The sequence below is a fragment of the Setaria italica genome, chromosome IX, assembly GCF_000263155.2.
Source record: "Setaria italica strain Yugu1 chromosome IX, Setaria_italica_v2.0, whole genome shotgun sequence".
NCBI lineage: Eukaryota > Viridiplantae > Streptophyta > Magnoliopsida > Poales > Poaceae > Setaria > Setaria italica.
In genome coordinates this window covers 22,792,625-22,819,577 of record NC_028458.1, presented here as the reverse complement: position 1 = coordinate 22,819,577, position 26,953 = coordinate 22,792,625, and the positions used below count along the sequence as shown (strand labels likewise).

Genomic DNA, 26,953 nt, shown 5'->3' with positions numbered 1-26,953 from the left:
ATTCGTCCTTTCAAAATCGGCAATGACAGCATGTATTTTACCACGTCGTCCTTGCATACGACCACACATTCCGCTGATAGCAAATAGTGCCTGAGTTTGGTGCATGAGAAGTAAAGGCATAGGCACAACCGCTCTACTGGAGGATACCTTGTTTCGGCGTCCAGAAGTCTTTTACTGACATAATAAATTACCTGTTCCTTTCCCTCGAACTCCTGGACCAAAGCTGACCTGATAGCTCGTTCATCGGCTGATAAATATAGTTTAAACGGCTTACAAGTTTGTTGTGGGACCAATACCGGTGGTGAGACCAAGTACTGTTTGATATCTTCCAATGCCTTGCGTTGCTCTTCCCCCCATATGAACTCCTGGTCGGGCTTCAACTTTAATAATGGTGTGAAGGCTTGGATTCGCCCAGACATATTAGATATGAATCTTCTGATGAAATTCACCTTGCCGATTAGAGATTGTAATTCAGTTTTATTCTGCGGGGCCATGACTTTGTTGATGGCCGCTATGGTCTTCCGATTGATTTCTATTCCCCGCTCATGCACCATGAACCCTAAGAACTGTCCGGCGGATACGCCGAAGGCACACTTATTTGGGTTCATCTTCAGCCCGTGTTTCTTAGTGCATTCCAATACCTGTCGTAAATCGGCCAGATGCTCCTGGTTTCCTTTTGATTTGACTACGACGTCATCGATGTAGATTTCCACCAGTATGCCGATAAGTTTGTGAAATATGTAATTCATGGCTCTCTGATACGTAGCGCCGGCGTTTTTCAAGCCGAAAGTCATTACCACCCACTCGAATAAACCAAGGTGACCCGGGCATCTGAAGGTCGTTTTGGATATGTCCTCTTCGGCCATTAGTATCTGATTGTACCCAGCGTTTCCATCCATGAAACTAATAACCTTGTGCCCTACGGCAGCATCTATCAGCACATCGGCCGTCGGCATGGGGTATCCGTCCATTGGTGTGGCCTGATTGAGGTTCCTGAAATCGACGCATACGCGTAGCTTTCCGTTCTTCTTGTATACTGGTACACTGTTGGAGATCCATTCGGCATAACGGCATTGCCGAATAAATTTTGCTTCGATTAGCCGCGTTATTTCGGCCTTTATGTCTGGTAGGATTTTAGGATTACACCGCCGTGCAGGCTGTTGATATGGCCGATACCCTGGCATTATGGGTAACCGATGCTCAACAATAGATCGGTCTAATCCGGGCATCTCATGGTATTCCCAAGCAAAGCAATCCTTAAATTCTCTCAATAAATTTGTCAATTAACATTTGTATTCCGGATCCAAATTTGCACTAATATATGTCGGCCTTGGTTTGGTGTCATCACCTAAGTCTATCATTTCTAATGAATCGGCCGACGTGAACCCGTGTCCCAGCTTCCCATCCTCTCGGGCGAACTGATCCATTTAGTCTGAGTCTTCGGAGCCGACTGCTCGGATCGGCTGTAGGCCAAAATTGGACACCTTCAAGAAGTCAGTGTCCCATATTCTCCCGGATATGCATTTGACGGTTTCGCAGCTCCACTGCTGCGTGTCGGCTGCCGCGATGCTGTATGCGGAATCGGCGGTGACCACCTCGATGTTGTCGCCGACCCATTGCACGAGGCATTGATGCATTGTGGATGGGATACAGCAATTTGCATGTATCCAGTCTCGACCGAGTAGCATGTTGTAGGATCCCTTGCCATTAATGATAAAGAAAGTATTAGGAAGGGTCTTACTGCCGATGGTGAGATCGACGCAGAGAGCGCCGCGGGCAGGGGATACGTTGCCTTCGAAGTCCTTGAGCATCATATCCGTCCTGGTCAGATCGTCATCGCTCTTCCCTAGCTTCCGGAACATGGCGTACGGCATGATGTTAACCGCAGCTCCTCCGTCTACTAGCAATCTGGTGATGGGCCGGCCATTGACGTGCCCTTTAAGGAACAACGCCTTCAGGTGTTCTCGTTTGTCGTTTTCGGGCTTCTCGAATGTGGCTGTCATTGGCTCCAAAGCCAATTGTGCCATCTGCTCTTCTATTGCCGACATGTTCTGTCGGTCGGCAGGAGTCATGAATTCCATCGGCAGTATGAAAACCATACCGATATCGGCTGCCGATTCGTCGCCTCCTCTGTCGTTTCTTTTGGGGCGCCATACCTGAGACCTGCCTTTCTTCTCATCCGTCGTGTACCGTTGCTCTTCCTCCTGCTGTTCCCACTGGCGGAGACGTTGGATTCTTCGTTTTTGAGACTTGGTCAATCCATCGGGGCACCACCTGGGGTTCACTGGTTTGGTTCGTGGCCTGGCGTGTTCCCATTCTGGTTCGCGTCCTAAAGGGTTCCCGTCTGACACCCGAGCATCAGCCATCTCTTCGAGTCGGTCGTGAATGCCAACCTTGTTTTCTGGCCGGTCATGTCGATCAAATCTGCCCCCCGGCCTATCATTTCACTCGCGCCTGCCTTCCGACCAGTCATATCGGTCACTTCTGCCCCCCCAGTCGATCACGTACTGGAGGGCGCCGGTCTTCTTGGTCGCGCCAGTTCCTGCTGATCGGCTCTGATTTCCCATCTCTGGAGCAAGACCTTCTGAACGGCCGATTGTGACGATACGGACCGTTGCACTCAGGGCAATTATCGACCGATGGCAACCTGAGGTTGCTTTCCCAGCAGTGGATGAAGAACGGGCATCGCCAATGATCTTCATGTCGCCACATCGCCTCTTCCCGGGACCTTGAACGTTCATGTTGCGTTGATATTTGTTGAGCAGGAATTGGGAAGTAATGGGTCTGCGTGGTTCTCCTAATCCGTCGTCATCGTCCTCCATCCGCCGTTTCCCCTTGACGTCTTCAGGCGCCGCTTGATTTCTGGGGTCTACGGCGCCGCTCTTTTTAGCCGATTCGGATGTCAGCACCTTGGTTTGGAGCGAATTCTTTCCCGTGTCAACCATGTTAGTGGGGAAGGGGTGCTGGTCGATCTTCATCGGCTTGGCTGGTTTTGTTGGCACTTCAAATTTGAGTCTGCCCTGCTCAATGGCCAACTGTATCTGCTGCCGGAAGATTTTGCATTCATTCGTATCATGGGAGGTAGCGTTGTGCCACTTGCAATATTTCATCTTCTTCAGCTGTTCGGCAGAAGGAATCGTATGGTATGGCAAGAGCTTGATCTGTCCTTCCTGGAGGAGGAGGTCGAAGATTTTATCGGCCTTTGATGTGTCAAATCCGAACGTTTCCGGCTCCTTCTTTCCGAACGGACATGATATCGGCTTCTTCCCTTTAACCCATTCCGCAAGGCCGATTTCTGTGTCCTCTTCGGTTTCAACCTCTTCTAAGTATGCCACCTTCTTCTGGAAGTTCCTCCGTGGATCGAAAGAACGTACTTCTTGACCAGACAATCGGTGGACGATTTGGCTCAAGCTCTCAAACTCCTGTGAGGCGTATTTTTCTTTGATGTGAGGTAGGAGACCTTGGAAGGCTATATCGGCTAACTGTGCATCAGTCAGGGCCAGGGAGTAGCACTTATTTCTGATTTCCCTGAACCTCTGTACATATGAGGATATCGGCTCGTCGCTTCTCTGCCTGAGGCTGGTCAAATCGGATAGCTTCATCTCATGTACCCCGGCGTAAAAATACTTGTGAAACTGCCTTTCCAGGTCAGCCCACGTAATTATCGAGTTGGGTGGCAATGTAGTGAACCACTGAAAGGCTGACCCAGACAGGGATGACGAGAAAAGGCGCACCCGTAGAGCATCTTGCGCCGCTGCTTCCCCGCATTGGATGATGAATCTATTCACGTGTTCCACGGTTGAGGTGTCATCCAGTCCCGAAAACTTGGTGAAATCAGGAACTTTATACTGATGAGGAAACGGCAGTGAGTCGTATGTAGGCGGGTACGGTGTCCTGTATGTGTAGGTCTGCACCTTCAGCTTTAAGCCGAATTGCTCTTGAATCACCTCTGCTATGCGTGCCAACCAGTCCGGCTGTTGCTGGTGTACCGTCGGCTGGGGAACTGGTACGTGCTGGTATATTGGCGGCGGGATGACTTGATGATGAGTGAAAGCGTGCGGCTTCTGATGTGTCATAGCCAGCTGCGTAGTCAGGATCGGCTGTTTGAATGAGCCCCCCGCTTCGTCATATAGTATGAGTGGCGCAAAACCCCGTTGATTCTGCCGCCCTGTTCATCTCCGGTGCGACAGGCTGATACTACGGCATGAGTGGCCTAGTGGCTGCCTGGAAAGATGCCTGGAGTTGAGGACTTCCATGGTTGGTCGGTTGATCCGGGGCGGCCGTCACTGATGGTGCCCCCCAAGGCGCTGGATTTAATGGAGGAAACTGCGCGCAGGACAACTGAATGGGACGTGGCTGGAGGTATTGTGTGCCATTAAACCCCATAGGGATCGATGATGAGGAAGTGCCAGAACCCCCAACTGGAATTTGGATCGGCTGAGAAGCCGAATAAGGTGTATTTGGATAACTCTTGTTCGGAGCAGTAATTGGCGGAGCATATGCCGGCCCCTGGTACCCTTGAGATACACCGCTAGCTAAGGATCTGATGACGGCATTGTATACCGTATTAGAAATCACCGGGGATTGATCGATGAAGGCTTGATAAACTGATTGTTGAACCATCTCGGACATCTTGTCCGAGTCCTCGGTGATTGTGATCTGGCGGGGAGTTGGAAACAGAGTCTTTTTGACAGTTTCCCCGCTCCTGGTGCGACGGAAGGACTGCAGACATGTCTTCCGGTAGTATGCCATCTGCTTCTCTAATTCTTCCCTCTGGTCGTCCCTGAGGTCTGCTTCCGTCACTTCGATGATGTTATCTTCGGAGACTTCAGCTGCTTTCGACATAGTGGCGGTTGTATTGGTCCCACCGGGCGTGCCAAAAGTGTGTTGGCGCTAGAAATCGGCTGATCGAATTCCTAGCGTCGGACACATGACCCGGGAGAATCTGCTTAGCTCCTGGTCGGGTGATTGCCCTGGTGCGGTTCGCACGGCGTGCCAGCCAATCTGACCTGTTGATTGACAAGGAAAGAAGCGTGTCAGTTCCCAAAGGTTGCGATCGGCTAAGGTTCCGATCTCGAGAAAGCTTATCAGCGAATCGGCCGATTTACCGTAATAAAGAAATCGGCTATGATGCAGCCGATTACCAGGCAACGTTAATAAAGAAAACTGCTAGAGTAATCTAGACAACGCTACAGTAGCAACACTAGGAACAGATCTAATCGGCTATGCGTAAAATAAGTAAATTAAATGATGAAATACAAGAAAAGCCGAAATTGCCGATTCCTAGCTGGATAACTGGTGATAAAACTAGAACAACAGGTAAAACCTAAAATTCTAGTAAATATCGATAACTGGTGAATAAATCTAAACGAAATGACAGCGATGCGCCCGAAGTTAAAGCTTAGAGTTTACTCGATAATCGGAACTTACAAGATCGGCCGGAGTTCAAGTTGATGCAGCCCCGCCAACCTGTACGAACTCGTGAAAGAAGAAGAAAAGTATTGGCGAAGTCGCCTGCTTGAAAGTAAGTATGAGGAAACCGTAGTTTGTTGTATTGAGTTGATGATAATTACATATCTACAAGGGTGGCTATTTATAGCCCCGTACAAACGACTTCTTATCCGACTAGAACTCTATCCCTAAATTCAAACAGAAAACGAATATTTACAAGTACGATTCGTACTAGGTCGATTATCACGCGCTTCATGGGCTGATTCCCTCTTCATCTTCATAATCCTTTTTAGGCCCACACCGGCCCAACTATTCCAGCCTCCTAATCGGCCGATCATCTCATTGGCAAGGGACAACCGATTAGGACCCACACGTCGGGGCTCAGACTACTCCGACCCTGGAAACTAAGATCGGGCGAGGCGGAGCTCCAAGGGTTAATCGGCCGATCCTCGACTGTAGCATCAATCAGCCGATCCTCGACTGTAGCATCAACCAACCGATCCTTGACTATAGCACCAACCAACCGATTCTTGACTGTAGCACCAATCGGCCGATCTCCAATTGTCGCCCTTGCATCTTGCCGCATCTTCTAATTTCTTTCTCTCCTGACGCCGATTTTACTTGTGTCGAAATCTGGCGTCAACACTATCATATTTAGTTATATGTACCAACCAATTCAACTCAAAAGCTGATTGAAAAAGGTGGTCAATTCACTTATACTCCAACACTTCCCTTACCTGTAGGCTCCCATAGGTCGCACATGTGGAAATTGGAGTGGACTACAATTATTTTATTTTAATTGCGCCTACCAAGATTCGAACTTCCATCTAGTTCATTAATAAGTGCTTATGCATGGGCTTACTTTTCCTCTCTATAATTTATTTATACTTCTCTATAATTTATTTATACCGTAACTAAGAACAAATGTAGATACTTTATTGTCTTTTATCAGACAGTGATGGACAACTAATTTAGTTCTCTATTATTCTCTTATTTTTCGATTTCCATCCATTATTTTCTCTTTTGCATTGCACCTCCATGTGTTTCCCTTGATGCATGCGTTGATATGGAAATTGATTTGATAATTGCTTCGTGCATACACTAGTTTAGGTGTGTATTGTGACACACATCATCTATGTATAGTACGCCTTAACTTCAGTTTTCTATATTAGCAATAGAAACATAGGGTTATTTAGAAAATATACAGATTATTTTCACAATGACCTAGGTTACTTTATGTTATTTCTAATAATGGCAGAAGTAATTTGATTCACAATTATAAATTCTTTTATATTAACTTTTATAATGACATAAATGGTTAATTTAGATGAAGATTAGAGGTAAATTATATTTTTTTAATATGACAAAGATAAGTAATTTAGATATAAACTTCAGGATTACTTTAGACTATTTTTGATGAGTGTGGGGCTGGTCGGTCTTGGGAGGCCGAGTGGCCCTTGATGCACCACCTATTCATCTAAACATTGCGGATTCAATCTCCTAGGTTTGGTATCTTATAGTCCAAGGCAGTTGCCTGTGTCGCAAAGCATGAAGGAAGGGGACAACAGGTCTAGATGGGGCCGACTTGCCTAGGGACGACTATGTTCTGAACCCTCGGAGGCCGTTAACCAGTAAGTTCAATTTTTATCAGGGCTGTCTAATTAGCGCGCGTGGGAAGCTACCTAGCCACCGATTCAGGACTCCCACTCACGTGTCCCCGCTGCTTTCTTTTTTCTTGCTGGTGGTCCCCTCCGAGTCTCGTACAAGTTATGCACAAAACTTTCGAGTCCCCACACAAGTTATGAACATAAATCATGGACTCGTACAAGTTATGAACATAAATCATGAACAGAAAAATATACTAGCAAATTATGTGCAAAATTTATGAACAAAATGTTTTATATAAAATATTATGTGCATAAATTATGAACAGAAAAATGTAGGAACCAAAGTTATGCACAAAATTATGACCCCAAGTTAAGAAGCTGAAGCAGAAATTTGAGACAAAATTTATATACCAAAATTATGTAACAAATTTATATACTAAGAAATACAAAACAAATTTTGTTTGCGGTGCAGCCACCGCACGACCTCCGCGGGCCAGCCCGCGTGGTGCTCGCCACGGCTGCCGGCGTGCCGTCGCACCAGGCTGCACGAATAAAAAGGGGAAAGCAAGAGAGAGCTCAGGCCACCAGATCTAAGCTTGGCCCCGAGAAGCCACGCTCCTGATGCCGCGCGTGGGAGCTCGCAGTCTCGCACGCACGCGCCGCCGCTGGTCACCGGGAGCTCGGACACGGAGCTGGCCTGTGCCGCCGTGAATGAATCCTCCCGGCCGCCCGTCTGTGCTACAGCTCGGCGGCGGCGGCAGCGCTCCGTCGCATGACCTCCGCGGTCTGCCGTGCGCGGTGCAAACTGCAAACCACGGCCGCCGGTCCTCCCACGGAGAAAGAACGGAAGGAGAAAAGCGAGAGAGGAAAAGGAAATGAGAGAGAAGATGGGCAGCAGACTGCCGCGTTTCGTTCAGCACGTGGACGGGCATCGGTCGCCGAGTTGGAAACAAAGGAGCGAGGGTATTTATCCTCGCCTTGTGAGACCCTCGTCCATTTGAGGATCATTGGCCACTAGGATCGAACCAACGTTAATACAACACTCCATATCCTGGATAAGCACATAATGGAGGCGAGGGATTGGGCTAGCTGGCCGGGGCTAGGCTTGTCAGCCCAGCTTCTACGCAGGACTTGCAATGGCACATCAAAACTCGTAGAACTTTATTAGTTTAAATAAAATAAGTATAGGACTTAGGATATACTCTATTTGTTATTTACAAGCTGGCAGTCGAGACATGATTCAATGGCTGCCAAAAATATCTTATTTATATTTAACCTATATACTTCTTGGTTGGAACAGGCTCTTATAAATTGCCATCCCTTATAAAAGTATGCTTGACTAGGTGCCAAGATTAGTTGCGTTGCCATGCTTAGCCTCTGTAGGAGTCAAGGACTGGCAAGCTCTTACCGCCGCTAGCGAGCTATAGTGTTTTACTTATAAAGTTTAATCTCTATCACATCGAATGTTTAGATACTAATTAGAAGTATTAAATATAGACTAATTACAAAACCAATTGCAGAGGCTAATTCGCGAGATGAATCTATTAAGCCTAATTCATTCATGATTAGCACATATTTACTGTAGCATCACATTGTCAAATCATGGACTAATTAGGCTTAATAGATTCGTCTCGCGAATTACCCTCCATCTGTGCAATTGGTTTTATAATTAGCTCATGTTTAGTCCTCCTAATTAGTATCTAAACATTCGATGTGATAGGGACTAAACTTTAGTCCGTGGACCAAACACCCCATTAATTACACTTGAGAAATTAACAGATGAGCAACATTGAATAATTAAGTTTTGAAACTTGGGCAAGTGTTGTAGGCCATATTGAGAGTGGAAACCAAGTGTTAGGTTTGCTTTGGTTGGTTAATACCTAGGTGTGTATTCACCATGGCTCTTGAACATCTCTCTGTATGAGCCACATATATTGAAAGGTGATATATTGAATCAATGCTTATCCTTGGTTGAGGGTATGGAGGTTGATATTGCATCGTTTGGGTATCGTTGTACACCATGCATGTATGAATCAATTTGAATTGCCACACTCTACGTTGTTAGAAAGCTCTTGGGTGTTAGACCTCAATGTAGAGTCCCACGAAAAGGGATTATGGAAGATCAAGCTCATAACAGCATGATTTTACTTGTGTAAATCTTTGATGTTTGACTTAGAGATTATAGATGCCATGTCTTGGTTATCAACTTGATAAAAAATGGTTTTATGCAATTTAGTTGCCCTCCTGTTCCAATGTATAATATTATGTTCCAATGTGTGGTATTATGTATAAGTCGTGTCAATACATAGTTTTGCTGATATTTTGTTTTGCAGATGAGCTGAGCGTCGTTTATGGCTACTTCCCCCCTCCAAGGGTGACTTGGGTGAGGAGTGATGGCGGGGCTATGTGTGTACAATGTGTGGTATTATGTATAAGTCGTGTCAATACATAGTTCTGCTGATATTTTGTTTTGCAGATGAGCTGAGCGTCGTTTATGGCTACTTCCCCCCTCCAAGGGCGACTTGGGTGAGGAGCGATGGCGGGGCTATGTGTGTACAGCATGAGCACTGTAAATTGTGGTTATGGAAACTCGAACTAAGTGTCTAATAGTATGTGAACCCTTGATATATGATATGTAATTATGTATGGCTGCTACCTTGCGATTTTCGTGCTTGTGGAGCATAATTGAGATATGTTCCAAAGATTACCCATATTAAATAGCTTAAGTGGGATGGGTCTCTGCGGTCAATTGTTCGGTGTTTAGGTAATTTGATTGGGGTGGTTCCTCACATGCCCCACGTTTTACAGTGGAACGACTGCAGTTTGTTTTTTTCGGGTAAGAAAGAGCTTTATTAACTAGGCGGGAATAGAATTACAACCGTTTATGACTTGGTCCGGGACACACGCAGGTGCACGACCCAGCCAAACCGCGGTATGAACCGTGCGGTATTACCGGAGAATCGACATTTAGTATTTGACCACGCCATTTAATACCATCCAAAATATCCGGTACTAAACGCATTATTACACCGACCGGTACTAAACGGCTTTGCGCCTAAATAATAAAGAAGAAATTTGATGAACAGCCAGGAGGTCCCCGCATGTATGAATCAATTTGAATTGCCACACTCTACGTTGTTAGAAAGCTCTTGGGTGTTAGACCTCCATGTAGAGTCCAACGAAAAGGGATTATGGAAGATCAAGCTCATAACATCATGATTTTACTTGTGTAAATCTTTGATGTTTGACTTAGAGATTATAGATGCCATGTCTTGGTTATCAACTTGATAAAAAATGGTTTTATGCAATTTAGTTGCCCTCCTGTTCCAATGTATAATATTATGTTCCAATGTGTAGTATTATATATAAGTCGTGTCAATACATAGTTCTGCTGATATTTTGTTTTGCAGATGAGCTGAGCGTCGTTTATGGCTACTTCCCCCTCCAAGGGCGACTTGGGTGAGGAGTGATGGCGGGGCTATGTGTGTACAGCATGAGCACTGTAAATTGTGGTTATGGAAACTTGAACTAAGTGTCTAATAGTATGTGAACCCTTGATATATGATATGTAATTATGTATGGCTGCTACCTTGCGATTTTCGTGCTTGTGGAGCATAATTGAGATATGTTCCAAAGATTACCGGTATTAAATTGCTTAAGTGGGATGGGTCTCCGCGGTCAATTGTTCGGTGTTTAGGTAATTTGATTGGGGTGGTTCCTCACATGCCCCACGTTTTACAGTGGAACGACTGCAGTTTGTTTTTTTTCGGGTAAAAAAGAGCTTTATTAACTAGGCGGGAATAGAATTACAATCGTTTACGACTTGGTCCGGGACACACGCAGGTGCACGACCCAGCCAAACTGCGGTATGAACCGTGCGGTATTACTGGAGAATCCACCTTTAGTATTTGTTCGGTACTAAATGACCACGCCATTTAATATTAGCCAAAATACCTGGTACTAAACGTACTATTACACCGACCGGTACTAAACGGCTTTGCGCCTAAATAATAAAGAAAAAAATTGATAAACAGCCGGGAGGTCCCCGCACACGCGCATCGTCGCAAGTCTGCACGTGCGCGGTCCGTCGGATTCAAACCTACGACCTCAAGCCTCGCGCGAACCTTCTTTACCATCGTAGAGAGGCCTTTAGTACCGAGCAATAACACCACCCGGTACTAAATGGTGCATTTAGTACCAGTTGGTATTATTGACGGAACTAGATGGTACTCCACGGGATACTGGCATTATTGCTTGGTACTAATAAAAGGTCTTCGAGGACCGAAAATTTCTATCAGTACTAATTTCGTGCGAGCCATCTGGTACTAACGTAAAGGACGGATGCTCATATTTAGTAGTGAGTTCATGAGCAATTAAATTACACTCTCTTTTGACCTGAACCACGCACCACCTATCCAACAATTGGGCGTGTTGCTTCCGTTATGACGAAGCTAATCTCCGATCTGTCCTCCCTGCTTCTCATGGCTTTAAGCACTCTTGCGCAGTCTGTCTCGACGATCACTGATCCATGTGCCCACTGTGTTGCTAAACGAACACCCTCAGCACATGCTTTTGCTTCCGCTTCGGCTGCATTGGCACAGCGGAATATTGCCCGCCATGCAGTGAAGATCACTTCTCCCCTATGGTTCTTTGCTATCACACCGACACCTGCAGCTCCAGTTTGTTCAACGAACGAGCCATCGATATTAACCTTGGTCCAACGTTCAGGTGGGGGCGTCCAACTCTCCAGTCTCCTAGCCTCCTCTCTGTTGCCGGACCCGCTACAATGCTCCTTCCCTTTTCTTGATGTTATCTCTTCCTTCTTTCTTGCCTGTTCACAAGACTCACGCATGTTTAATAGAAAAAAGACTGAATCAGCTAGTTGAGACGAACCTGATTGATGTGTGATATTATTGTGAACCGACCACGTCCTCCAAAGAACAAGCTTTGTCAGGTCACGCTGTTCTGGTGAGCATGTGTCTAGCAGGAGTAGCCAATCAGGTCCGGAACCACTTCTCGTCTGGTAATGGCCAGTGCATGCGCATGGCTTGTCTCAGATTATATATATGCCTGCGGGCATTCCACCGTCGCGTGGAAACTTGTTTCTGCAGTTATACCACACAGAGTGCAGGTGTCCTCCTGTTCCAGTTTTCTGGTGAATTTGCGTCGTCTAGTCGGGAGAGCGTTCCTGGCTAGTTTGCAAGTAAAAACATTTACCTTCAGTGGCACGCTACCCTTCCAGACCATCCCATACTTCCCGTTCTCCATCCGGAGCAAAGCTAGAGGCTGCATTCACACTCAAAACACGTAGCTTCAATCCCAGATTATAAGCACACCGTACTGTGAAGGAACCTGTTTTTTCTAGTGGCCATGCAAGGAAATCCTCTGCTGGCCTTTCTGGCAACTTAATTTTGGCTATAGTATCTGCATCAGCCTGGTTAAAAATCCCAACGAGTTTGTCATAGTCCCAATCTCGACCCTGGATATCTCCAAGCACTTGTTTGACTTGTTCTTGATCCTCCAAACGTCCTTTTTCATTGAACATGATAGAGCACTTTCCTGGGTTTACTAACTGACCAGTGCATCGTTAGTAACTGCAGTTAGTTGTGATGGCGAGGTTTCAGCCCAAGAGACCTAATTAAGGTTATAGAAATAGGTTTTCATTTATAAAAAATATATAGTTTGAATTTTATTTAGATTCAAACTCAAACTTGACTAAGAATCTCCAAACAAATAAATAAAATAAACTCCAACTCAAGCATTCAACATGCTCTAGCATTAAATAAACCATGTCTGACTTACTAAATTGTAGTTAGGGATGACTGAAGCAAGTGTGACTTAAGTTTGACCAACATTTACTTGGATTCATTGTCACACAAAAAGTTTTAAAAAATCCATATTTTTGCACAATTTAGCATGCCACAAAAATATGTTAATGTCTCATATAGTCTTTGTTTCCATTTGTTGTATCCCATCCCATTCAGGTATCATGCTTCATGTATGTACCTGCTGAATGATGTGTAACAGGTAACTGTTGGCGCATTGCAATGCAATTCAAGAAGAAAGATGGAACTGGTTTATTTACTTTATCTTCAGAAAAGCATTATCATGTGTGTTCATTCATATGTAATAAGAGCCGAAGTCGACCTGCGGCGGCTGCTTGGCTGATCGATGGAGATCTAGTGGAACAGGGCAACATTACTCACCACTCTGACTGCGACAAAGGAAACGGATCCGTGACATGGAGTTCCGTGGCGGGCGTGGTGAGGCCCCCGCGCGTGGTATTTCTTCGAGGCAACGAGAGCGAGGTGGAGTCTAACAGCAGAATTGGCGAGACCCCCGCGTGTTGTGTTATCGTGGTGGCGACTGCGAGGCAGCCTGCAAGAGGTCCAGATTCGGTGGTATCACTCAGTCAGGTGGAGTGTGGTGCTGCAACGGCACTACAACGGAGGGTCCCATAAGGCGGTAGCCTTCTCGGTGCGATGCAGTCTGCTTTTATCAGTTCCCTGTAGACGCAAGACCATGCCTGGAGGTTTCGACAAATACATGAGCGGGAATGTTGGTGGATGCCATAGTGGCGAGTGGAGTGGTGAGGTTGTGTTGACGTCCCAATCCAATCGGTCGGGTGTGGCGGCTTTGAGTTGAGTGGCTACCCATGTTGATGTCCCAATCCAACCGGGCGAGTCTGTTTTATTTTTCTTTTCTTTTCCTTTTCCTGCCTATGGTGTCCCAGTATTATAGTCTTATATTTTTTTCTACTATATCAATGAAACCCGCACTATCTTGTGCGGTTCGTCAAAAAAATTTCATATATAATAATGCAATGCCTTCTGCATCCCTTTCTGGTGCAGCTAGCATAATGTTTTTATTCATTTATTAAAAATACAGACTTTGTATATGTAGCCTGACCTCTAGCTGTTCAGTGTGATGTATCCGTTTTGGATCATCCACTGCATACTCCAATGGTTATTCACGTTCTTGAGCGTCCAATAGGCCCATCCAAAGGTAGCTCGTCCATAAACCTCTTGCTGCGCTTGCGCAAACCTCTGGTAGTCTGTCTTCGATGCGCCTTGAATGGTCCATTCGGCTACCCACTCCCCTGTAAAATTGCATCACATAAAAATTACAAGAAGCCGAGGAAGACGATAATCTAGACTGATCAAGCCACTGCCAAGAGCTTACCCACGAACGTGAGAGGGAGCCCGTTCTGATTCGTGACGGCGGCGAGGTCAGCGGAGCGGTTGTTCCTGACGAAGTCGATGTTCTGGTCCACGGTGAGGCTGTTGAACTTGCTATCAAAAAGGTTGTAGTAGTGCACGTCGAGGACGGCGCCGGAGAAGCCGCCGGCGAACTGAAGGAGCTCGGTCGCGTCCGCGGACAACCTGTTGGACATGATCACGTAGGCTGTCGATGTGTGCTGCCTCACGGCGTTGTAGCCGTCCTGGTAATACTTTTTCAGGCTGGGCAGGGTTGCGCCCGGCGCCAACGGCTCGTTGAGAAGCTCGATGGCCAGGAGGCTTGGGCTGTTCGCATACCTGTAGATGAGAATTTCGTAGTTTATTATCAAGCATTTTTAAGACAATGGAAAAAAAACTAGTTTTCATGTTTTCAAATTCAAGACCTTTTTGCGAGAAAATCGATGACTTGCACTGTCTGAGCTATGTTTGCATCGCTAGTTCCCCACTCTTGCGAGCCGTCTCTAGTTGCACTGTGCTCGAATGGGTTTTGAGACCCCGGGGCAGCGTGCAAGTCCACAATAACACCCAAGTTGTACTTCCTGTGCGCAAAATTTAATGTGCAAAAGACACAGTTTGGTTAGCAACTGAGACATGCTTCTTGTTTAACAGAAATCTGGAGATGCGGGTGTACACTTACTCTGCCCAGCTGAATGCATTATCCAACGCTTGGAGAGAGCCTCCAACGAATGGAAGTGGAGGATTGGGGTCACTGGCAATCCACCATCCAACTGGGATTCTCACCGCGTTCAGTCCACTTGATGCAATGAAATTGAAGTCGTTCTCGGTTATGTATGTATTCCAGTGATTCTACAAAGCAAACGAGGAGATCAACATTGACCTAAAAGCAAGGCGGTTCACAACTGCTAATAGTCTTTGCATGTCATTATAATTAAAAACAATATGAAAAAGAGTTTCTAAAGGATATATCAATCCTTGACAAGTCCAAGCATGTCAATTAATTGTGAAGCAAAATGTGTATACGTCATTGCATAATTTCAATCATGCCAGTGGGATCTGCTGTACATCGCTGACCAATATGGCCGGCATTGAATGGACAAGTCAGACACATTGACGCCTTAACTATTGTCAAACTACAAGACTGGGCATGCATGTTCTTGAAGAAATTAAGACGCGTTTTTAATACATTGCCACGGGTTTCAGGGGTGTGGCTGTACTTTCTTGGGTAAAATATGCTGAACTGAAAGCTATCGGTCACTACCAATGCAATTATTTACAAAGAGCCCTAGTGTAGATGTTAAAATAAAGTTAGCAACAGAGCACCTGATAGCCTCCATTGTAAATCTGTAACTGTAGATTTCAAGGTCAATTTGGTTCAACTGCCTAACATTTGAATTCAGGTCATTTTGACTGATCATCTTAAATTCTTAATTCAAAAAAGCAAATGATATTGCTAAAGAAACTAATTGAATTGATCTTAAAGTCATGCCAAATTGACTCATCAACATTTAAATCAAGAATAAGACTCGTCATTTAATAATTAAGGGTATTGAAATATTTCATCTACCACCAATTTACACACTGGGAAGATAGCTATGCAGCTTCTGTCGACTAATACTTTAATCAGTTGTACCACCTTTGGAGTGCATTTACCTAATAATAATCTTTTTATTTTTACTTGCACTAAAATGTGTTGTTGGGATAGTGATACAGTCTGAACGAAAATTTGAAAATAATTTATTAATTTAGCAAATGTTGAATAATGCCGTCAGGGTAGTAGCAGGAATGGCAGCACATGTCTTGCGCATCATTGATCATGGGCGCCAACTAACATGGTTTGCGCATATTATGCACGACAGTTCTGCGTTTATCTAATGTTGGTTTCAACGATTCCTCCTGCTGTTTATTGGCAAAAGATCACAACACAAATATTCGTTTTCCCAAGATATCAAAGATTTAGCTAGATTTGTAAAAGCATTACTTCGTGTAACAAGTGGAAACTGACATGAGAGCTGACGTATATCTTACCCTGAGCACCTCTGTGGCTTTTGTTATGCCATAGCCATTGCATATCTGATATTCCCCTTGCAAGCGGGCGACATTATTTGTGACAAAAACTGACGGGTCATCGTCACCCCAGTCTGTGTCCTCACTGTGATCTGCTGTCACTGACTCCATGGTCTTTGCCTAAGATCATCAATCCATCATATATATATGTTAAGGTAGAAAAACCAATATTGTAAAGCAAAAAACTATGTTAATAAAAAAGGATAGCTTCAGATGATCATGATCGGGATAATATATCTTTAATTTTTCTTTTTTAATTAGAACTGGACGTAGGCCCTGTTCTCAATTAGGCCACGAAAATTTAATTTATTTTCCCCTCATTTCACACACTAAACTAAGAGACAATGTTCTTCTAATTCGAACATAGTTTTATGCTTCTTTGAATGTGTTCAGTATAATTCTGAGTTCGGTCTTCGTCGTTATTAGTACAGCCTAGCACGCCAGCCACTACATCGCTGCTAGGCCACTTGTTTGAACCGACTGGCATCTTAGACTAAGAGGGCCTATCTTTGTTCTCACTAGGCTATTAGACTAAGAGGGCTTATCTTTGCTCTGACTAGGCTATTAGACTAAGAGGGCTTATTACTAAATGAGAGAATTAGCTAGGTTGAGCCCCTGGTATTTGAGTAGGAAGATTGGTGTCTTTGAATAACCGCGTTCACCACTAGCTAACAAAGTTGCAGAATGTTAGGCTCTGCTTCCGCCCTCTTCCCGCCGTCACCGCGACTTGGACTGCCGATCGCACTATGTCCAAGAAAAGTCGGCAACCAAGCAACTTCGCGGTTGCGGCCTTTGCACATGCCAGCATGCCATTGCCAAATCCTACCCAGCTAGTATCAGGTACCTGCAAGAAGAGCCCGTTGGGCGCCCTGATGCGGACCCTGCTCTTGTCGCTGTCCCTGCGCACGAGCTGGAACGTCTCCGACGGCCCCGGCGTGGTGGCCGTCGCGACGACTCCGCCGGTGGCGTTGACGCCAACGAACTGGTTGCCGAACACGCGGAAGTTGAAAGTCGTCTCATCAATCCTCCACAGCTGCACGAATCAAAACGTTATTAGCAATACACACGTACAAGTTTGCTTCAAGGAGAAACTACTAGCAATTAAGTGACCTTGAAGGTCTCCCAGCCGGACGGCTGCACCCGGTCGGCGAGGATGGCGGCGCCGCCGCCCTGGTCGGCGACGAGGTACCTGTTCTGGGTCACGGACTTGAACTGGAGCTGGGTGCCATCCTGCACATATAGGCGCGTTCTCAAGATTCAGCAGCAGCTAACATATATAAATGGTAGCGCACTAGCGCGACCTGCATCAGGTTCGCCATGCCGTTCTTGAGCACTACACAAGTAGAACTTACGTACCAGGAGGTCGTTGTTGGGAATGCCATCGAAGAGGGAGGGCAGTATCCAGCCCTCCGTCAGGAGCCAGCCGCCGAGGTTCACCGCCCGGATCGGCGGCCCCGGCGCCCCTGCAGCCGCCATCGTCCTCCTGGCATCAGATCGGGGGAGGAGCCACGACGAGCAAACGAGGAGGAGGAGAAGCGCGAGTCCCGCGCTGCTCATGACTGGTCGGTCAACCAGAAAGCCACTAAACTAACCAATCCATCAGCCCCACTATATAGATGCTCCCTGCTCTTGCGTGGCCGCGCAAGCCACGTCGTGGGCTCTGACGTGGGTCGTTCACGCGCGTGGTTCTTTAAAGGTGGAAAGTACGTGGATCGGACAGGACTCAGCCATTCAGCTGGCCAGAGCTTCTTGTTTTGCAGTGGCAGTACGATTGTAACGATAGTGCCAGTGATTTTCTTCCAGAAGCGGTAGGACCGGTTGACCAACATTTCGGCGATTCAATGCTAAACGAGGTCAAACGTTTGAAGGCTTTTATGACGGGCGACTGAATTGTTCAGAACCGGCCACAAGTTAGGCTGAACCGGCGACTGGAAATTTATATTTACCTCAGTCGTCTGTCTCGAGGTATATGACCACGCTTCTTTGAATGGCTGTCTTTTGTCTGTCCAAATGGTATTTTAAGGTAGTATGTACCATAGGACTCGATCGTATTCGGAGGCTCTTTTTTATATCTTGGCATTCTAATGCACCACACCAGAATCCGAAATAAAGATTGGAAAATTATAGAGGAAAGATTTTAAAGAAAACTGAGCACATGGAAAAGCAAGATGCTCTCCTATGGAGGCATGCTAACCTTGATTAACAGCAATCTCTCCATGTACATGATTTCCTTCTTTGAAATTCCAAAAGAAATCCTTAAAAATTTGGATTCCAACACAAAAGAAAACTTAGATTAACAAAGTGGAATATCTTGTGTAGAATAAAAGAGCAAGGAGGTCTAGAATTTTTGATTTGGAAACCCAAAACAAATGCCTCTTAAGTAAATGGATTTTCAAGCTCCTTAATGGGATGGAATCTGGCAACAAATCCTGAAAAATAAATATTTAGGCTCCAAAATAATTTCTCAGGTAGTGAAAAAGCCAGGGGACTCACTTTTTTTGTCAGGGTTAATGAACGTCAAAGAAGATTTCCTTAATTATGTAACCTTTAAATTGCAAAATGGGGAACAAATCAGATTTTGAGAAAATAAGTGGCTAGGAAATACAAGCTTTAGTGAGCAATACCCATCACTTTACAACCTGGTAAATAGGAAGTACGACACCATAAAAAAGGTCATGGCTTCAACCCCCTTGACGTTTCCTTCATGAGAGCTCCAGGAGGCAAAAAACTTATGAATTGGCATGAGTTAGTGACCCAGATTGCAAGTGTCCACATTGTGAACCAACCAGACATGTTCATTTGGTCATTACATAGAAATGGACTCTTCTCTATTCAATCAATGTACATAGCGATTCTAGATGTAAGGATTCTTCCCATTAACAAATTCTTATGGAAATTAAAACTTCCCCTTAAGGTTAAAGTTTTGTAAGGATCGATGGCCCAAGAAGGGGGACTTTGAATTGGAACTTTTTTTTCAAATTTCTAAAAGAAGTAAAGCAAATCTTAGACTAGAATTCTAGTATTGCCCAATCTACAAGGTTCAAACCTAAAAACTAAGCACACTAGAAAAAATGAACCTAGTAAGAGAGCACACTATCATGATCATCATTTCCTAAGCCAAGATACAAGCAACACAAAGTAAAGCAAAGCACAACTTGATCAAGGGCAAATAAGGCAAGTAAATTGCAGGAAGTAAATGCTCAAAATGAGTGTGGAAACGTAAAGAGTGAGGACATGAAGACACCGAATTTTTTCCCGTGGTATCGAGGAGTTGACGCTCCCCTCTAGTCCACGTTGGAGCACCCACTAAGGGTTTTGCTCCCCAATCCACTAAGACTCGAGTGGTTCACTAAGAATGCTCATTCTCCATCTCCGAAACGGTGAGCTTCACACCATGTACAAGATCTTCTTCTTGGGGCTCCCACAATCTCAAAGAGCTCACCAAGAACCTTCGGGTCACCAAGACCGTCTAGGTGACGTCAATCACCAAGACTAACAAGCTTCAATGCTTCACTTCATCAACCCTCAGCTAGACCATGAACTAGATGCACACTTGCTACCCTCTAACTACAGGGACCCCCTTCCGGAAGTCCCGCTGATTACCTGTATCAATTCCTGGATCAATAGCTGATGTAGTCCTCATTACAGTTTAGTATCAAAACAATAAAAGATGCATTAAAATAAAGAAAATAGATTTCACCTTTACGCTGTGAAAAGCGGTGCAGCTACCCATTCCACAGGCAGAATGAAATTATAGTATCAAAAGTCTAACATGTACAATGAAAGCAAGGCTGAATACACTTATGGTTAATACTCAACAAGTCCCAACATTTACTAAGTAATTATATGCAATTTGGGAGGTGGACAAGGAACATGGTTTATAGGTATAATCCTATATGCCTAAAGGATCTCACATATGTAAAGTGGATTTAGACAGGTGAGTTTTATAAGGACTCTCTAAAAAGGTTATTATTTTATGTAATAAAAGCTGTGACATCCCTAGTAATTAAAAGGCTAAATCAAAGAAACATCAAGAGATTAAGAAACAAATCAAAGTGTTGAGATTCAGAAACATCTCAAATTTAGCTAAGTGTTAAAACACCCCTAAAGGGTGCTCATTAGGGGAGAAAATAAAAGTAGATTTTACATAAGAACTCAAATTTTGGCTAATATAAAAGTGGTAGACCTCTTCAAATTGAATAACTTCTATAATTAGCACTTTTCCTAATTTTGAGTGGAATGTGCTAAAAAATTGGGTTAAAGTTCGGCCAAATTCAAATCAAATTCAAAAACAGCTTTGACCGATGTTCTACCAAAGTTCACCCGATTTTATCTCCAAATCTAGCAAGTTTTTCACCATTGGCCTTTGTAGAAGTTGGAGCCTATAGTTTGGTTTCAAACTTTTATATTTGAACTTTTTCTTGCGCAGTTCAAATTTTGAGAGAGAAACCAGTACAAAGGATCCAGCCTCTCGCATCACCCAGAATGCCATGTGCGCCAGAGCGCGGTCACCACCCGACGGCGAGTTCGCTAGCGCCACGTGGTGCCACGGCCCTGGCTCCGCCGTTTCTCCCAACCGCCGGCCACGCCGTGACAACACAAGGCGCAGCTCTGGCCAACCCGCGCATGCCCGATCCTACCCCTGGCATGCCATATCCTGGCTAGCCAACCGCCGCCCATGCACCATGCCATGCGCTGGCGCACCACACGCCACCGCCGGCCAACCCCGTGCATCCGCTCCCAGCCCGCCACTGCTAGTCCACCACCGGCCGCGCGAATGAGCAGAAGGACGCGCCTGGAAGTTTCCTCCTTATCCCTCCGCTTTGCTAGCTATAAAAGCCCCTGCCCATGCTCACCGGCCAACCGAACCTGAAGCTCCGCCACTCACCATTGACACTGCCTAGTCGAGCTCCTACCTCCGAGCACCACCGTCGCCACCCAAGCCCTTTAGCGCCTCCCCCAACCCTCGTTGCACTTTCCTCACCCCATAGCCAGCCTCCACCGCCACCGCCGCCCTCGCCAGAGTCCGAGCCGGAGCGCCGCGCCCGACGCCTCTCCGCCGAGTGCCGTCGCCAATTGTCCTCCGCCCTCAAGCCCTACACCGGACCAGTTTCTGGTGAGCCCCTCATCCCTCTCCCACCCTTAGCCCGCGCCCCCACGGCGGCCCCTTGCCGGAATTTCACCGCCACCCCAAGGGCCACATTGTGATTAGGATTTTTGATTCAGGGGCTTTAGTGAAAAATCCAGGGGCCTCGTTGTGGAAGTTTGAAAACTCTGAGGGCCTTTCGATAAAAATGAAAACTCAAATTTGAATAAAATGCACAGAAAATGGTTGAAACTTTGAAAATCTGTACAAAATCATAGAAAAATGATAAAAATTCAAACTAAATTTTTTTAGATTCTTGATGCTCATATATGACTAGTAAAAATACTTGTTCCTGTGAAATATGTGTTTTCCATTGCTTAATGAAATACATGTTGTTTAATATCCTTATTATGGAATAAATAGATCTCATGTTTATAAAATCTTGAGAAATTCACAGTAGCCTCCAATAGTGTTGAAAACCATTCTGTAAAATTTGTAGAGCTAAACTGATGATATAACTTTAGTTAAAAATCATTCTTTTTAATCTATAGAATAACCATGTTTGATTTTTAGTAAATTTTGTAGTTGTCAAATCCATCTAAAAGTTTTACAGTATATTTGTAGTGTAGAGGAAAAGTTCCTGTAAAAATATCATGTTTATATCTTAACATATGCTTCCTGAAATATTTATTCATGTTGAAAGCCAGTTTAATGGATAATAATTATTATTAGGACTTGTAGGCTCACAAGTAACTATTTGTGCTTTTCATCAGTGACATGATCACTCCAAAATGGGTTGCTAAATAGTATCAACATGACCCCACCTTTTGTATTTTTGAATAATAAGCTTCTAAGAATCTTATATGTGTACACAATAACCATCAAAATAAAATTCATGTTTTCTTCCAAACCAATCTTGTTTTGTGAAGAAAAGAAATGTTATAAACTTGTCTAGGTGAATGTGGCCGAAAATACACCCGATGCTTTTGCAATGATTAACGAAATGCAACCTACATCATGAAAAATTAGAAATGAAATCTTATGTATATGCATCTCATGTAGAAGCTAACCTCGCTGACGGCACATACGAGCTGGTCCTGGAAGCTGAAGAGGAACACTCTCCTGCTGCATTAAACCTGATCGAGGTGACCCAAGACCTAAACCTAGATTCAGAAGAGCCCCAGGCTAACCTAGGACAAGAAGGCAAGCCCCAGAGCATAACCCTAGTTTTCCGATTTATGCATTATCCTATTTACTTATGTTTGTGCATTAAGTTTATAGGAGTTGCCTTGAAACCTTAGTTGCATGCTCCCTAGTACCCATGTTTTAATAGTAGCATGATAAGTCATTTAGTTGCTATGCTAAACAGGAATAAGGTAAAAGTCGAGTGATTTCCTATCACTCATGACCTATAGGAGTTGCCTGTTTACTTATGTTGGAATCATAAGGTTGACGGGCGGGGCTTGGTACTATTGTTGATGCCCCGTAGGAAAACTACGAAGGCTGAAATGTGTTAGAGTCGTGATCAAGTATTTGAACGTACTAAGAACATGCTGAGATTATGGGTTATCAATAAGCCTAGTACCTGATTGAACCGGCGTGGACCTTTTCCCCGCTCTCTTTAGCTGGAACCGGGTTCCCCTGATGTATCATGTGGGTACAAGTGCGGCCACGGCACGACGACATTCTGGGGACCGGTGGGGCCTTGTATCCAAGGGAAGTAGGCTCTGGAAGAGCGCTGCGAATTGATGGGAACCGCTGATATATGTGAACCCGTAGTGGTACGCATATGTCATGTGTTTAGGTTCACCTTGCAAGGTTAAGAAATTCAATTCAAGCCGTCTGCTTCTCACAATTTGGGACTGCTTGATCACCTTTCTGCACTGAGTAAGAAGTTGAACAAGGATGATGCTTAATATTGATGCTTGGCTAAATTGCTTGTTCTACCATGCTTGATTAAAATAGGTGCTTACCAAGAATGGTTAATCAACTAGAACTTGCTGCTAAAACTTGAAAGGAAGGATCCACTTTAGAAGCTTATGGCAAAAACAAACCCCTCAGCCAAAAAGCCTTGCATGTCTAGGAGTCGGGGGATTAGATACCACCTGACGGGTAAGTCTTGGGGAGTATTAGTATACTTAACCTTGCTTGTGGCTATGTTTTCAGGTAATGTTGTTGATGTTGATGATGTGGTTGCTAGTGTTACTTGGCCGTACCAGCTCCCTCCGGGATGGACGGTTGAGTGGTACCCGTCCTCGGTGGGCGAAGACTGTGGTGAGTGATATCATGGATGGCTTCACCATGGTATCGTGTATCGACATTAAATTTATCATTATTTTTCCGCTGCATTTGAACACTGAACAACTTTATGTTTTGAATTCGGTTTGTAATAAATGATTTGGGACTTCTGTAATGATTACATTTGGATTGTTATAATCTCTGGGCTCATCTTCATATGAGTGTTGTATGCTTGTTTCGATCAGAAATACGTGGTTGTATTGGGTGAAACCCGACAGACTACCATTTTGATCCGATTAAAGTGTTTGTTCGCATCTTAGGCGATTTTTAGCACACTTTAGCTAGGTTAATTTGGGTGGTTCTGCCACAGAAGCTGCCTCTCCTACCAGTCCCCAAATTTTCACTCTGGAATCCTGTTCTTCGACCTTCATCCAGCATTTCCAAAACACTAATACCACCCAAAGACTAATCATGGTGGCTTTAACTTAGTGGGCTCATAACCTTGAGCCTCAGCTATTCGGATAGGTTATACTCTGCGCAAAGGTATACAGTTTTCCCATACGTCCAATCAGCCCATACCCTCGTGAAAAGGTGGTATTGACCTACGAGATCCATACCCGCCCGTGCCTATCTCTAGGAAGCATTCCATAGGTCCATCCACGTATATACTGGAGTCTAAACAAGGGCCACTAACATCCACTTCCTTTGTGTTATATTTAAGTAAAGCAACCTCTTCTTGAATTAGCAATGTGGGACTAAAGGTTGTGCATGCTTTGGAATTTTAAGATTAGACCACATATGGGCCTAAATCCAACAATCCCCCACCAATTCCAAAGCTGCTGTACTGAACATTCTTTATATATACCAGATTTTCGGTATAAGTCCCGTATGGGTTGAACTTACACCTAGATCAACAAGATCCATCTTCCAACAGCTTGTGAATGGACTAAGCCTTGAATTCATAGCTTTTTGCTGTCAGATTTCTTTTGAAGATGCAACTGGTACTAGGCTGCCAAAACGCCAAGTCCAAACAGAGCTTTTAATGGTCTTGCTCCCCGATCTTCTCATGAGCTTTCCAGAGAGTACCTCACTCTCACGAACTGCGACCTATCAGTTTAGCTCACATAGGTGTATTCATTTTAGGTGTTCTGTGGGATGATACCTTTTCCCTTAGTGGACACTAGAATACATTAAGGCATAATAGCTAGCCTTCCATACAGAAGAGAGTACATTATATGGAACATGGGTAATTTTAAGTGATCTGTACTCCCCGTTACAACAGTAACTTGTTTTCCTCATTTTCCAAATCAAGAATCTCCTATCAAAGAAAATAAGTTACCATTACTTTGCAACTAAATGGGTCTCAACCCCATGTCCATGTTTGCAACAAAAATCGTTGTCCGTGCAAGCCCTTTAGTAAAGGGATCTACTAGATTTTTCTCACTGCGAATATAATTCACAGCAATTACTCAAGAGTTTTTCAGCTTTCTAACAGATTTAAGCCTCCGCTTCACATGTCTCGAGGACTTCATATTATCCTTAGTACTCATAACTTTGATTAATACCATTTGGTTATCACAGTACATAAGGATTGCCGGAACTGGTTTCTCCACCAGTGGCAAGTCCATGAATAGCTCTCTTAGCCACTCGGCCTCAACCGTAGCCATATCAAGTGCTACAAGCTCAACTTCCATGGTTGACCGTGTCAAAATGGTCTATTTATATGACCTCCATGAAACTACAGCACCTGCTAGTGTAAACATATAGCCACTCGTGGCTTTAATTTCATCCGCATCAAAAATTCAGTTGGAATCACTATGTCCTTCCAATACAAATGGATAACCAGTATAGTGAATTCTATATTCGATTGTACCTCTCAAGTAACATAGCACTCTCTCTAGTGCCTCCCAATGATCCTTCCCTGGATTGGAAGTAAAACGACTTAATTTGCTCACAACAAAAGATATGTCGGGACGTGTTGCACCAGCAAGATACAAAAGGGACCCAATTATTTGTGAATATCTCAATTGGTCCAACCCTTCATCTTTATTTTTCCTTAGCTTTACACTAGCATCGTAGGGCGTAGGGGATACTTTTGCATTTTCAAAGCCAAAGCGACACAGTAATTTTTCCACATAATGAGATTGATTTAGAATAATCCCATTCTCATTTTTGGTCAACTTAATATTCAAGATAACACTTGCTTCTCCCAGATCCTTCATGTCGAAGCATGAAGATAAGAATGATTTGACCTCATCAATCACGGTAGTGTTAGTCCCAAATATAAGTATGTCATCCACATATAAGCACAAGATCATTGTTTGACCCCCACCATGGCAATAATATACACACTTATCTGCTTCATTTACAATAAAACCAGCAGACGTTAAGGTTTGATCAAATTTTTCATGCCATTGTTTGGGTGCTTATTTTAGGCCATACAATAATTTTAACAATCTGCATACTTTACCCTCATGTCCCTTAGCCACAAAACGATCAGGTTGCTCCATATAGATTTCTTCCTCCAACTCTCTATTAAGAAAAGCTATCTTCACATCCATTTGATAAATGTGTAGGCCATAGAAAGCAGCTAATGCAATGAGCACCCTAATGGTGGTTAACCTGACCACAGGTGAATAGGTGTCAAAATAATCTTCACCTTCTTTCTGGGTAAAGCCTTTGGCCACAAGTCTCCCTTTATATTTTTCAATCGTGTCATCTGGTCTCATCTTTTTCTTGAAAATCCACTTACATCCAATAGATTTGCACCCAACAGGACATTCAGCGATTTCCCAAGTCTCATTTGCCATGATGGATTCCATCTCGCTACGGACTGTCTCTTTCCAATACTCAGCATCTGAAGACGCATAAGCATCAACCAGAGTCATAGGCACGTTATCCACAAGGTATACAATAAAGTCATCTCCAAAAGATTTCTCAACCCTTTGTCTCTTACTCCTGCACGGAGTGATGATTAAATTGTTATCTTCCTCATTATCCTCTCACAGAGGTATCTCATTATCCTCTCGTAGAGGTATGTTCTAAACTTGTTCAGAGTTAGGAATGACTGCATCCACATTTTCTAAAGAACTGCTACTCGGTCTCATAGGAAAGATATCCTCAAAGAAAGTAACATCCTTAGACTCCATTATTGTATTTACTATAATCTCTGGAGTATCAAATTTAACTACCAAGAATCTATAAACAGGACTATTCTGAGCGTATCCTATAAATATGCAATCAATTGTTTTTGGCCCAAGTTTTCTTTTCTTCGACTCTAGAATGTTGACTTCCGCCAAGCATCCCCA

General features: G+C 44.3%; 1 protein-coding gene across 1 annotated transcript; it reads right to left on the bottom strand.

Annotated features, from left to right (window-relative positions):
* Nucleotides 1-13,827: 13,827 nt before the first annotated feature.
* LOC105913540 (probable glucan 1,3-beta-glucosidase A) lies at nt 13,828-17,918 on the bottom strand. The gene is made up of 8 exons (XM_012842810.2): nt 17,678-17,918; nt 17,432-17,551; nt 17,166-17,354; nt 16,283-16,441; nt 14,934-15,103; nt 14,680-14,835; nt 14,241-14,593; nt 13,828-14,157 (listed from the first exon to the last, which is right to left on the bottom strand). The coding sequence occupies exons 1-8, from the start codon at nt 17,876-17,878 to the stop codon at nt 13,970-13,972; spliced, it is 1,536 nt and encodes a 511-aa protein (XP_012698264.1). The 5' UTR covers nt 17,879-17,918; the 3' UTR covers nt 13,828-13,969.
* Between the last annotated feature and the right edge of the window lie 9,035 nt (nt 17,919-26,953).

Bases quoted from the DNA above. Each gene is read 5' to 3' on its own strand.
- LOC105913540 (XM_012842810.2), bottom strand. From the start codon at position 17,878: ATGAGCAGCGCGGGACTCGCGCTTCTCCTCCTCCTCGTTTGCTCGTCG. The intron at 16,442-17,165 runs GTACCTGATACT...TGATGATCTTAG, and splicing joins CCAACGGGCTCTTCTTGCAG to GCAAAGACCATGGAGTCAGT. The intron at 14,158-14,240 runs GTAAGCTCTTGG...GCAATTTTACAG, and splicing joins GCTCCCTCTCACGTTCGTGG to GGGAGTGGGTAGCCGAATGG.